Below are 13611 nucleotides of genomic sequence, written 5' to 3'. Positions count from 1 at the left end.
GTCCCCTCAAAATGATTGGGAAAACTTTAGACTCTTCCAAACTCTGCTTGTAAAGATTTATGATCACTCCAACAGAGCAATTATCCACAGGAATGGGGTTTTTTTTCACTGCTTTTTATAAATGCAAATGGTTTTCAGGCACAGTGTAGGGAAAACTGCTGGTGCTGGGTTGGAGAAACACCAACCAGTGAGGATTTTATGTCAATAAACTTTCCCCTCACATGCAGGATTAGGGTTTCAGAGTTGCTGTGGATGGCCCTGCTTCTTTTTATGATCCTGCATGAACAGACACACACTTTTAAACATGTATAGCCTTGCCTTTTCATTATAAAACATCAAAAATGGGCAGTTTATCAGCCCAGGTGACATATTAGACTCAGAACAGCCCAGCAGGCTTGTAACAACTCACTCCAGAAATATGATCCAGACAAAAAACCTCACTGCTAAGCTGCCTTGAATCACATTGACACAGGCTGGAAGTTCAGCTCTGCAGCAACATCTAGTGATGATTTTGTGCACTAAAACCCAAACTTTGGTTTAGATTCTCATGGAGGGAATGGCAGGCTGGAGTGGTGGATGGCTGAGCAGCTCCACTGAAGCCAAAAAGTGACAAGATTCCAGATGGGAATCTCTGGATCTGGTTTAGACACAGTCACAAGTTTGTGCCTGAACAAGACAATTTTCCTGAATTTCCTTCTGCACCCTCCCAGCTGAACCACTGACCTTGGCACAAGGTTTCATAATGTTTAATTCAGAGGAGAATGGCTCTAAATGGCTTTAAATGGTTTTAAATGGCTTTAAACTGTTTTAAGTGGCTTTTAATTGAAAGAGAGCAGGTTGAGATTAGATTTTAGGAAGGAATTCTTCCCTGTGAAGGTGGTGAGTTCCTAGCACAGGGTGCACAGAGAAGCCGTGGCTGCTCCTGGATCCCTGGAAGTGTCCAAGACCAGGTTGGGCAGGGTTTGGAGCAACCTGGGATAGTGGAAGGTGTCTCTGCCCACGGCTGGGTGGTGGCACTGGATGAGCTTTAAGGTCCTTTCCAACCCAAACCATTCTTGATTTCATGGTGCTGAGGTCAGCAGAGCTCAGATGTGAATATGGAGCTGTGGAAAGACCATCCTGACTGAGGGAACATCTGATTGCTCTGCCTGGAGAGGTGCTGCTGATCCCCACAGGGCTTTCATGGGGCTGTTGGACACAGCACAGGCAGGGCTTACTCCAGGAAACCTGGACAGGACAAGTTGATCTCTGATGAACTTTTATCCTGTCCCTTTGCCTTGGAGAAGTGTGCAGCTGTAAATTCTGGGGGACTTGCCCTGGTTTGCAGCTGTAGACAGCCAAGGAAAGAGGAGGCAGATGATCCCTGGGGTGCAGTTTGTCCTCACAGCTGCTTCTGTCCTTCCCCAGACGCCTATTCCCTGTCTGTGAGAGACAACGACTCTGCTCATGGGGACATCATCAAACACTACAGGATCCGCTCCCTGGATGGTGGGGGGTACTACATCTCCCCCAGAATCACTTTCTCCAGCCTGCCAGAGCTCATCCATCATTACAGCCGTGAGTTGTCTGCCTTTCCTCGTGGGTTTGTGTTCCAAAAGAGAGTGGGGACAGAGGGAGGATGGGCTTGGGGAACACCACAGCTGCTCCACCTGCTCTCATGGGCCAGGTGTGATCCTTAAACCAGAACTCATGTCCTGGTTTGCATCCTGGGGAATTGCGAGGGTGAGCTCTGCTCCCAGCCCTAAAGTCAGGGAGAGTCTCCCATTAGGAAAGAGGTGAATGCTGTTGGGATATGCAGGATGGGAAGCAGGGTTTGGAATAACTGGGCAGGATAATTTGCTCCTCTATGGCTCCTTTTGAGCTTTTCCTTTTGACTGGGGCCATTCTGCGTGTCTTGATCCCTGTGACTGAAACTTTTCATGAAATCATAGAATTATAAAGGTTTGAAAAGCCCTGTAAGACCACTGAATCCAGATGTTCCCCCTGAACTGTCAAGGCCACCACTGATCCATGTCCCCAAGTGCCACATCCACACAGACACACAGATTTTAAATCCCTGTGCTTTGTCCTCTTGCAGAGAAAGGGGATGGGCTGTGCCAGCGCCTCACAGCTCCCTGCACATCCCTGGTTCCCCAGAGACCCTGGGCCCAGGACGAGTGGGAGATCCCTCGGGAGGCCCTGAAGCTTGTGAAGAAGCTGGGCAGTGGGCAGTTTGGGGAAGTGTGGATGGGTAAGTGGAATTCCCTCCATCCATTCCGGAAAAAAAAAAAAAAAAAAAAAAAAAAAAAAAAAAAAAAAAAAAAAAAAAAAAAGAGGAGGTGGGAAGCCCTTTCATTTTCCCTAAGGCAAGACTGTTCTGGGAGTGGGGATCCTTGAGGATGAACACATATTTATGGGTACACACACAGAAGTAGCTGCAGGATTCCTGGGAAGGACTGGAGAGCTTCAGTGTTTGCACTTTGAGCAAGGGTTTCACAGGGGATGGGTGTTGAAGTCACTATTTAGTCATCTCTTGGGATATTCACTCATTCTTCCTGGGAATCCTGGGCACAACTGGAGTGATGCCAGTGATCCTGTCACACCCTGTAGGGTATGTGGGTGGCATTTTCCCACTTTTTCTGCCTCCTTGTTCCACTTTTTACCCCAGATCTCCATCCCTGGTGCCTTCCTGGCCACTGTTAATCAGCAGGAGAGGAAGTGGGGGCAGCTCAGCTTCCTTTGCCACCCTCTTTGTGGTTGCTGGTTGCCTTGGAAATCGAGATTGTGGACAGGGCCAGGCTGAGTTTGTGTGCTGACTGCACAGTCCTGCCTTTTTGGATGGTGTTTGGATGATTTGAGATCCAGAAAGGGTCTGGGAAGGTTGTGTGAGGATGGGCTCACTGCAGCGACAATCCCTGATGGAGCCTCATGGATTGACACCTGTGACATGAGTGTCCCTTCTCCTCTCACACCTGCTGGCACTGGGATTTACCACATTTCTTTGTGAAAGATTCAAGCTGTCACTGTGGTTTTCTGCTCCACAACCTCTTCTTCTCCAACACAACCCTACAGTGAGCCCAAAAAATTCCTCAAAACATCATTATCTCTCCACAGGCTATTACAAGAACAACATCAAGGTGGCTGTGAAGACCATGAAGGAGGGCAGCATGGATCCTGACGCCTTCCTGGCAGAGGCAAACCTGATGAAGAAGCTGCAGCACAACAAACTGGTCCGGTTGTACGCCGTGGTCACCAAGCAGCCCATCTACATCGTGACAGAGTACATGGCCAAAGGTAAAAAAATCCCTCCTGGATCTCTTTGATGGGATTCTCTAGAACCAGTTTGGTGATCTGGCCAGTGCTCCCGTGCAGAATGAGGGCGGGCAGGAGGGGTTTTTTTACGAAATCTGCGAGAAAGTGACCCCAAAGTTTGATTCTAATCCAGAAAGAGATTTTTTGGGTGATAAAAAATAAACCATGGTGATGCTCCATTTGAAGAATATTTGAAGTTCTCTTCTGCACTGTTCTCACTGGAAGTTTGTTTCAGGTTTTTACTCCCCTCATGGTGAAATTGTCCTTTCTTTTCCCCCTCTTGTCTGTAACAGTTTAAATGATGAATAACCAGCAGTTTACAACAGATCTGTGCTAAACAGGGGGGAATTTGGGCTGTTTGGGAGCTTTCCTAGTGGAAGATGCTCCAGTGGATCTCCATTCTTGTTGCTCAGATTTTCCTTAGGATGGAGACAGATTTGTTGCAGATATTCAGAGAAGCCCCAGGAAAAACAAATTTATAGATTATTCAGAAGAGTCACTGCAGTCCCTTCTCTCTTTCAGGGTGTTTGCTGGATTTCCTGAAGACAGAAGAAGGAAGCCAATTGAATCTCCCTAAACTCATTGATATCTCTGCTCAGGTCAGTGAACAGTTGCTGGGAAAAGGATCCAAGATTTGTTATTGCCTCAGTGGAATTCCTGCAAGCCTGAAGTCAGTCAGAGCAAAGATTTCCTGGAGAAAAACAGCTCCTCCTGGTGTGTTCTCTTAAGGATTTTCCTCATCCCTCTTGTGTCCATGTGCATATCAGTTCTGTCCTTAAGCAGCCCTCTGATAGCTTAGTGCAGAGCTAGAGATCTGGAATTAGGGGTTTTTTTGGGGGGGTGGTTGAGTTGATTTTGGTCTGATTTTATTTATTTTTATTTTCTGCCTTGCTCAGCAGGAAAAAAAAAAAGTTTCTTTTTACAAAAAAAAAAAAAAAAAAAAAAAGCTCAACAGAGAGACTCCCAATGCAGAACCAGCAGTTCTGCCCTTTTGATGATGAGGCATAAAGGATGTTCTGACCCTCAAATCTGGGAATATTGCTCTTTAGGAAAATAAACTTTTAACTTTTAAGCATCCCCAGGCTGCAAATCTTAATAGTTGCAGCTGCACTGTAACATTTTTATCCAGAAGTGCCTCTAAACACAAATAGGGGGAAATAAAGGAAACCACGTGAAAAACGTGAATGGCAAAATCACTGCACTTTGGTCCCAGCTGTTGACAGAATTTGGCTCATGCAGAGCAGAGTTAAGCTAATTAGGAAATATTGGGGGGAAAAAAAATTCTGAAGCATCAGGCTGAATAAGAGTCTGGGATTTATCCATGAAATCATTCAGTTCTTCTTGTCAAAGTGAACTTGAGGAAACAACGTGCAAAGATTACTGGTTCCAGCCCTCATATAGAGCTACTTTTTAATGAATTAACAACTGAAGAATCTTATTATTTGAGGAAATGTTTTATGATGGTGGAAGACTTTCCTTCTTGCTTTAATCAGGATGAAAAGATTTACATTCTTTGAAGCAGTGCCACCTTGTGTCATTTTTACTTCGAACCGTCCATGGGAGTGCAGAGGAACCTCTTTCTCTTCCTTCCCTCTCCATTACTGATAAATTCTCCATATCTGCAGCTTCGTCATTGTTGTCTGTGAGATGTTATGGGGAAAAATTCACCCCTCCTGTTTAGGCTATTTGACTTAATTACTTCCTTCCTTCTCTCCTCTCTTGAAACCCCCACTTCCCTTCTTCCATCTTTCATTTTTCCATTCCCTCTCTTCAAAATTATAGCCTGTGGTTTGAGTTAAATTCCTGAGGATAAGGAAAATTATCCAAATTAATCCATATTACAGAGTCCTTGGGTTTGGTGGGAGCATTCCCCAGAAACTGGCAGGATGCATTTCTGTGCAGGAGGAAATTCCTGAAGCCAGAGCAATCTCTGGGTGACTCAGAGCAAAAATTTTGGTCAGTGTTAGAGAATTTTGGAATCACAGAATGGTTTGGGTTGGAAGGACCAGAAAAATCATCACATTCCAATCTCCTGCCATGGGCAGGGACACCTTCCAACTATCCCAAGTTGCTCCGAGCCCTGTCCAGCCTGGCCCTGGACACTCCCAGGGGTGGAGCAGCCACAGCTTCTCTGGGCAAAGTGCACCACACAGCAGGACCAGGATAATTGAACACAGACCAAACCCCCACACTCCAATCATGCAAACCCCACAGAAGTTACCCACCCTCAGCCTGGGGTAGGAAGGATTTTACCCATCCCTGAAGCATTGGCATCAATTGCAAGACCAACTTTCATCCTTCCCTCTCCCACCCCAGCACCACCTCCCCAGGGCAGGGACTCAAACCTTCCCTGGGTATCTCTGGGAGGAGCAGCCGGAGGAAAGGGCAGCCTGCTGAGCTATTTTGCAATCTGTTTATCTGTGGTGTTGGGGTGACATCAGAGCCCAGCAGGCGCCCAACCCTCTCGGGCGCAGTTTCTGATCCGATGACATCCGCGGGAGTTAAAATTAGAACAGTCTGGGCCGATGCACTCGACCCTGTGGTCAGTCTTGAGGGCAAAATGCTTGAAAACACTCTGGGCTGGAACGGGCCGAGCACCAGATCCTATCTCATTAACATCAGGAAAGGAAATTACATCAATTCTTCCATTTTCCACTGCAGAAAACCAGCCCTTGCACTTAGAGGGGTGTTGACACAGGTTAGAAATGCAGCATTGGAAAGTACGTGTGAGTATCCTGTTTGAAACCACATGTGAGTGCTGAGGCCCATGTGAATCTGCATGGAGTGGAAAATTGCTCTGCCCTCACCCACAGACACTTGAAAGGTTTAATAGGTGCTACCCCTTGCTGGCAGGGGCTGCAGACATCCTCTCACCTTCCCAATAAATTACCCAATCTGAATCTAAGACTCAACCTGGCAATCTCTGTCTTCTATCAATCTCCCTTTTCAACCCCCAGCACTCATCAATGAAATATTGCTGCTGTCATTGATAGAGGCTCATCACACACCAGCTACCTCAATTACATTTTAGTAATTAATTCTTCCCTATGAAGGTGGGAATGTCTTGGTGTAGGTTGCTCAGAGAAGCTGTGGCTGCCCCTGGATCCTTGGAAGTGTCCAAGGCCAGGTTGGGCAGGGTTTGGATCAACCTGGGATAGTGGAAGGTGTCCCTGCCCATAGCAGGAGGTTGGAATGAGAAGATTTCAAGGTCCTAAGGTCTCTCCCAACCATTCTATGATTTGCTAGTTTGATTTTTTGTGTCTGTGGTTTTTGTTGTTTTTTTTTTTTTTCCTTTTATTAATTCACATATTTAACCTGGAATGTTTATGACTAAAATCCCCACTAGAGAGGAGAAAAGTTTCTTGTGGCAGAAACCGGGAATCCAGTGATGTGGTTTTAGGTTTCGCTGCAGACACGACTCAGGGCTGTGACTTCTGAGCAAAACAGAGAGTGGTGCCTCTGTTCTGCTTCACTTGGCTGCTCAGGCTGGGAAAGCTGAATACCTGCACCTGTAAAAGGACAATATCTATTTATTTACCTGTCTGCTGACCCACCTGTGCATCCATCCATGGGGAATGTAGGCACATCCATGATCACAGAGGGATAACAGCAACTCTGCGAAAATGCTGTGCTTTGCAAAGGGGGGTGAAAAACAGCCAAGATAGAATGGGGAGGTGATGATGAAGATGTGATACAGGTCAGGACATGGCCAGAGTCTTATAAGCCACATGTAAATGTATCAATCTCTGAGGGTCCAGCCCTTGCAGATTGGCTTAAAATAATTGGAGCGAGACTGTTCTTCAGAGGTGTTCTGTAAAGTAAAAGGTTTAATAAATAAAAAATAACAAAATAACAAATGTCACAAACAGAAAACAAAAGAAAAGCCGTGCACAGGTGTCTGATAAAACCTCTGACACCCTGCTAGAAACACTCCAAAAAGCCTTTATTTTCTTTTGTGCTCCTTCCTAAATACTGAATGTTTTAGGAGGGACAATTTGGCTTGCTGCCAATAAGGAGAGGTACAGGATTTGAAGAACAGCAAAAAAGGTTCAATAGATGCTTCTCTCTTGGCACTGAGCCAATCACTGCCAGGAGGATAAAGAAATTTCTGGGTTCTTTATCTCATAAGAAATGCAAGGGGTGAGTCTTAAACTTTCCTCTATATGGAAAACACTTGCTTGTTCAATGTCTGCTCGTAAAGAGACCATCCAAGTGATCACTCCCATCTTCTGCATCTGGGTCATCACTCAGAGGTTCCTCCACTTGATGACTTTCATTTTGGTTACAGTCTGAGCAGGTGACAGACACCAGCTCAGGAGAGCTGCTGCACTGCCCTGCTGAAGGGCAGAGCACAACTTCACACAGGCTTAGTAAGACCCATGGAGGCAAGAGGTGCTCACTCTTGCACCACAGCTGAGCACATTAAAACCACCCTCTACTGTGCTCAGCAAGGCCAGAACAGGGCTAGTCCCAAGCAGGAGAGCCCAAGAGCTGATTTTAAGCCTAAAACCACCCTCTACTGTGCTCAGCTAAGCCAGAGCAGGGCCAGTCCCAAGCAAGAGACCCCAGGAGATGATTTTAAGCCTAAAATCACCCTCTACTGTGCTCAGGGTAGACCTGCTCAGACTGTAACCAAAATGAAAGTCACCAAGTGGAAGAACCTTTGAGCGATGACCCAGACGCAGAAGATACGAGTCATCGCTCGTATCCCTCTACAAGTAGACATTGAACACTTGCTGGGTGTGGGAAATGCATCCCAACATAAAATGGGCTCTTCCTCCCCTCCCAGGTGGCAGAGGGCATGGCCTACATTGAGCGCATGAACTTCATCCACCGGGACCTGAGGGCTGCCAACATCCTGGTCTCGGAGTCGCTCTGCTGCAAAATCGCCGATTTTGGCCTGGCCAGGCTCATCGAGAACGAGTATCTGGCTCAGGAAGGTGGGTGGCTGTCCTTGTAGGACATAAAATAAGGATGAAAGACTCCTATTATTTCAGGAGGCAAAGAGCATTAGAAAAAAAAAAGGCTTTATTGTCTAATTCTTACTACCTTTTTGTCGTGGTTTGAAAGTAAAGTGAGAGGCTCCAAGTCAGAAATACAGTTTGAAAAGAAGAAAGGTAAAAAGGTAAAGTAAAATAAAATAAAATAAAATAAAATAAAATAAAATAAATGCAATAATACAAAAGACCACTGACAGAGTCAGAATACAACCTGAGCAGGGTGGTGGGAGCAGTCCAGGTGAGGTGCTCTTCCTGAAGCAGTGATCCTGTAGAAAGGTCTGGTAGCTCTGCTCCTCTGGCAATCCAGTGGGTCAGGGCTGCTTGTACTGCCTCAAATCCCAGATTATATCCAGGTGGGAATGCTTGGCTCCTCCCCCTGGGCAGAGCATCTCACAATGGGATGATGAGCTGTGAAGTGGGTCCTTGATGGCCCATTAAACAGAGATAACTCCTGGAGGGAGTTACCTGTGAGTCATGGGCAAGGCATTGATGGGCCATGAGCAGAAGAGCCCAAAGGCAGCAAAGGCAGGGGGCCTGGGAAAACACTGCCCCACTTGGTTTAACAGTCCATGAAGATGGTGATAGAATAAATACTTTGTGTACATCCTACACTACAACCCAGGACACTTTTATAAAGTATTCCAATACAGACTGAACATGATTGATGAATAGGAAAAACACCTCTCTTATCCCACTGGTTAAACTGGAGAAACAGCAAAAACACCACCTGGAAAAAGATTGTTTTGAGAAAGGATAATTGTTTGCCAAGATTGTTTTGAGAAGAAGCTTTCTTAAGAAATTTTTCCTTGGGGAAAAAGTTAGCAGCTGCTAGCAGGCTAAAAATCTCTCAGACCCAGAAATATCAGGCCCACAGGTGTCCTCCCCAGCACTGCCCTCATCTCCCACCCTTCTGCCCCCAGGAATGCCAGGATACGAGACTGGCAGCAGGCACAGGGCACCAGAGCCCACGTGGCTGCTGGTGTCAGCACCAGGAGAGAGGCAGAGCGTTATCAATGCCTTAATGAAGGGATGGGACCACTCTGTGGCTAAAAACTGATTTATTACTCAGATAAACATCAGCCTTAGAGGCCCTGAGATTTTAAAGGAGCAAGAAGTTTGCCCTAGCTCAAAAGTATACACAAATTTCTTCATTATAAGGCAGTATATAACATTCTAATCCAACAGAAAGTTGCCACAGATTTTATTTTTGGTTTTTTGACTTATCACCTTTGCTTAATTTTGCTGCACTGCGTGTACTTTTGTCCAATGGGCTACTACGACATGTACACACATATTCTTCTAACATCTAAACTCTTAGCTTACTCTATAAAATTACATTACTACACTATAAAATTCTTCACTGTCTTACCTAATACAGTTTCTTACTTACTTAAGGCATATTCTTACAACTATAGAAACATAAGTTTATAATTTTTTTGCCTAATCTCTGTGTGCTTTTATTTTTACATTAATCTGAGCTTCTCCCAAGGCTGCAAATGAAACACTTCAGTAACTGTGGAAGTTTCTATTTTTCCATTTCCTACAGCAGAGAAACAGAAACACCCAAAAATCCAGTTCTGGTAGAGGCAGCAGTGCTTGGGGACTATAAAACCAACTGAAAACTGCAGAGTGAAATGGGGGAAAAAAAACTTTTTTTGGTTCTATTTGAGGAAGTCTTGCTGACCCTCCAGTTGTTTGCTGGGGAAATTTGACCTCTGCTAATGAAATCTGCTGCCTGTGGCCAGGTTTTCACAGGGATTCAGTCCAGAGGGAAGGAAACAACAGAGCTGGAGCCACAAATGTGGATCCAGCAGCAGCTTCCAGGCAAACCAAGCCCTGACCACATCAGGTCCCTTCCACAGCAGAGGGACTACCTAGAAAACAATAAATCACTGAATCATTTAGTTTGGAAAAGGCTTCTGAGATCATCCCTGTACTGAGCTCTGACTCTGAGGTCAGGTGTGAGATCAGATTATTCAGATTGCAAAGGGACTCTATGGAGCACCAGGGAAAGCAACAGAAGAGACTGAAATAAAGCAATTGAGTCAGGCATATGTTGCGCTTACCAGAAGATTTTCAAATTTTGGAAATCTGTCCTGTTCTAGAGTCAAGATGAGATAAAATTTCCCTTAAAATATATTCTGAGGAAAGGAAATGTAATGGGGTTTGTGGGCTTTTTATTAAGATAAGAAACATTTCTTTCAATTTCCTGTCCCCAGAATATTTTTTGATAGAAATTATACCCATTTCAACATGCAAAACTATTTCAGAGAAGTAAAAGATCCCAAATGTAATTCGGAAATTGCCATGAAGGGGAATTTTGACTTAGCTGCAAAATTTTTAAGGCAGTTTTATCCTTAAGAGAAGCTTTGATGAAATCAGTATAATTCTGTTAATAACCAAAGGAGCTGCTTTTCCAGCAGAAAGCAGCTCCCATCAGCATTTTTCCAGCTAGCTTTGCTCTGGAATAACAGTCCCCCCTCTATCTGCTCTGAACAATTCTCACTTCAGGGATTGCATTTCCCAGCCTTGTCACTCAGAGTGTGATGTGCAACAACTGAGGTGTTTATTTCACACCCTGCAGTTGCATTTCCAGTCCTGCAAGGATGTGTATAAATAAAAATGTGGTTTCCTCTGCAGTGTGACATTATCAGTTCCCACTCATCAAGGTGGTTTTGCTGTTGGTTGGGTGTTTTTTTTTTGTCTTAGCTAAACAAATTGCAACTTTATGGTCATTGCTGTCCACAGTGGGTTAAGCAAGAACTTGGTGGACAAAATAAAATAGGCATTATTTTTGTTTTAATAAAACTATGCAGCTTTCAGGACTGGAGAATTTAGATTTGCTGTAGTATTTATGCACTTTTGCTAAAAACAACCCACTTCTAATAAGTGATTTCACAGAATCACGGAGTACCAGATTGGAAGGAGACCTCAGGAATCATCTGATCCAATTTTTCTTGGTGAAAGCCAAAGGAATTTTATCCAGAATAAAATTCTACTGTTGTTGTCCCATAATAGATCTGCCAAATTGGTTTTGAATATTCCATCCAGCTCTGGGGTGGAGCAGGTCCACAGGAGGACATGCAGATAATCAGAGGGTCGGAGCCTTTCTCATGGGAAGAACCACAAAATCATAATCAACAGCCCAAAGGAATCAGAGATCAGTTTTGGGGAATTCACGTACCTGTGACAGGTGAGGGAGATGCTCTAACTCCAGGATTTATCTCCTTTTGTTTCCTTTGGGACAGGTGCCAAATTTCCCATCAAGTGGACAGCTCCAGAGGCCATTAACTATGGGGTGTTCACCATCAAATCTGACGTGTGGTCATTTGGGATCCTCCTGACAGAGATCATCACCTACGGCAGGATCCCTTATCCAGGTACAGAACTCCTTACCTGGGCACAGGATTCCTTATCCAGGTACAGGACCTCTTATCCAGATACAGGATCCCTTATCCAAGTACAGGATTCTAATCCAGGTACAGAATTCCTTATCTGGGTACAGAATTCCTTATCTGGGTACAGGATTCCTTATCCAGGTACAGAAACCCTTTCCAGGTACAGGATTCCTTATCCAGGTACAGAATCCCTTATCCAGGTACAGGATCCCTTATCTGGGTACAGGATTCCTTATCTGAATACAGGATTCCTTATCCAGGTACAGGATTCCTTATCTGGGTACACAATCCCTTATCCAGATACACAATCCCTTATCCAGGTGCAGGGTATACAGGATGTATATCCAAGCATTTTTGCTGGGAATACAGGATGAGTGTCCAGGTACTTCCAAGGATCCAGTGCTGCTCCAGGCTTGGAGGCACTCACTGAAGTGTGCCCAGACACACACACAGCTGTCTCTTCCAGTCACAGAATTGTTTAAGTTGTTTAATTGTTTAAAAGGCTTCTAAACTTAACTAACCCAGCACTGCCAAGGCCACCACTGATCCATGTCCCCAAGTGCCACATTTACACTGATCCATGTCCCCAAGTGCCACATTTACACATCTGGTAAATCCCTCCAGGGATGGGCACTCCACCACTGCTCTGGGCAGCTGTGCCAGGGCTGGACAACCCTTTCCATGAAGAAATTGTTTTAAATATCTGATCAAAACATCCCTTGGTACAACGTGAGGCCATTTCCTCTTGTTCACTGGGAGCAGAGCCCGACATCCCCCAGCTGTCCCCTCCTGTCATGGGGTTGTGCAGAGCCACAAGGTCCCCCCTGAGCCTCCTTTCCTCCAGGCTGAGCCCCTTTCCCAGCTCCCTCAGCCTCTCCTGGTGCTCCATTCCCTTCCCTGGACACACTCCAGCCCCTCAATGTCCCTCTTGTCACACGAGTCCCTTCAAGCTGTCTTTCCTTCCCCCAGTCATCCCTATGCAAAGCCAAACTTAGAGAGGGAAATCAGGGAGAGGACAGAGGGATGGAGGGGAAGCAAAACCCTGAGGAAAGGGATGATTCCCAGACATGGGAACCACTACAGCCCCTCCAGCCCTGCCTGGGAGGGAACCGCTGGCCCCACTGACCACTCTGGGTGCAGAATAACTCCTGCCTGGTTTTGTTCCCCTGCAGGGATGACCAACCCCGAGGTGATTCGCAATTTGGAGCGGGGATACCGCATGCCCTGCCCGGAGTCGTGTCCCGGGGAGCTCTACGGGGTCATCCTCAAATGCTGGCGCAGCAACCCCGAGGAGCGCCCCACCTTCGAGTACCTGCAGTCGGTGCTCGAGGACTTCTACACCAACACGGAGAAGCAATACGAGCCCGAGCCGCAGCAGTAGAGCCGCAGCCCCGCCAGCTCCCGGAGAGGGACAGCGCTGCAGGACGAGCCACCAGCCGGGAGTGACTCGGGGCGGGTGTTTCCCTTCCTCCCGTCCAGCGCTTGGAAACGGGGAATGAGGATGGACATGAGGGACATGAAAGGGGAGGATGCTGCCGGCTCTGTGGTTGTCGCAGAGATTGAAGAGGTGGATGAGAGATGGCGCAGCTCATAGGGCTGAACCCACCTGCGGCACCAAGGACAGAAAACCCACCTGGACAGAGAAAAAAACTCTCAGCCCCCCAAATGCAGCTCCGGGAAGAAAGGGCGGTGCTGTGGGGGTGAAGAATCTCTGCCCCGCTCCGCTGGGGATGCTGCACCCCCTCCGTGCCGCGGGCAGGGGTGGGAGCGTGTCCTGTCCTTGGGCCACACCAGCTCTGGAGTGTTCCCGCCGGGTGATGCCCCCTCTGCCTCAAGTCAGTAATAAAACAACTGAACACGAGGATTTCCCGTTTTTTTATTGAGGCGTCAGGATGTGAGTGAGCCCGTCTGTCCTTCCCTGG

The 13611-nt window shown here is 46.4% G+C and overlaps 1 protein-coding gene across 1 annotated transcript in view; it reads left to right on the top strand.

Moving 5' to 3' along the window:
- BLK (BLK proto-oncogene, Src family tyrosine kinase) overlaps positions 1 to 13103 on the top strand; it is a 46623-nt gene extending 33520 nt beyond the window's left edge. The window contains exons 7-13 of the mRNA XM_083857399.1: positions 1408 to 1557; positions 2078 to 2230; positions 3094 to 3273; positions 3814 to 3890; positions 8081 to 8231; positions 11540 to 11671; positions 12862 to 13103. Coding sequence (XP_083713525.1) covers positions 1408 to 1557; positions 2078 to 2230; positions 3094 to 3273; positions 3814 to 3890; positions 8081 to 8231; positions 11540 to 11671; positions 12862 to 13070 — 1052 coding nt within the window. The 3' untranslated portion in view covers positions 13071 to 13103. The remainder of the gene's footprint in view (positions 1 to 1407; positions 1558 to 2077; positions 2231 to 3093; positions 3274 to 3813; positions 3891 to 8080; positions 8232 to 11539; positions 11672 to 12861) is intronic.
- Positions 13104 to 13611: the final 508 nt, after the last annotated feature.

This window comes from Zosterops lateralis (assembly GCF_965231275.1).
Source record: "Zosterops lateralis genome assembly, chromosome: 3".
Taxonomy (NCBI): domain Eukaryota; kingdom Metazoa; phylum Chordata; class Aves; order Passeriformes; family Zosteropidae; genus Zosterops; species Zosterops lateralis.
The sequence above is the reverse complement of the archived record's forward strand: the minus strand, read 5'-3'. Positions and strand labels throughout refer to the sequence as shown.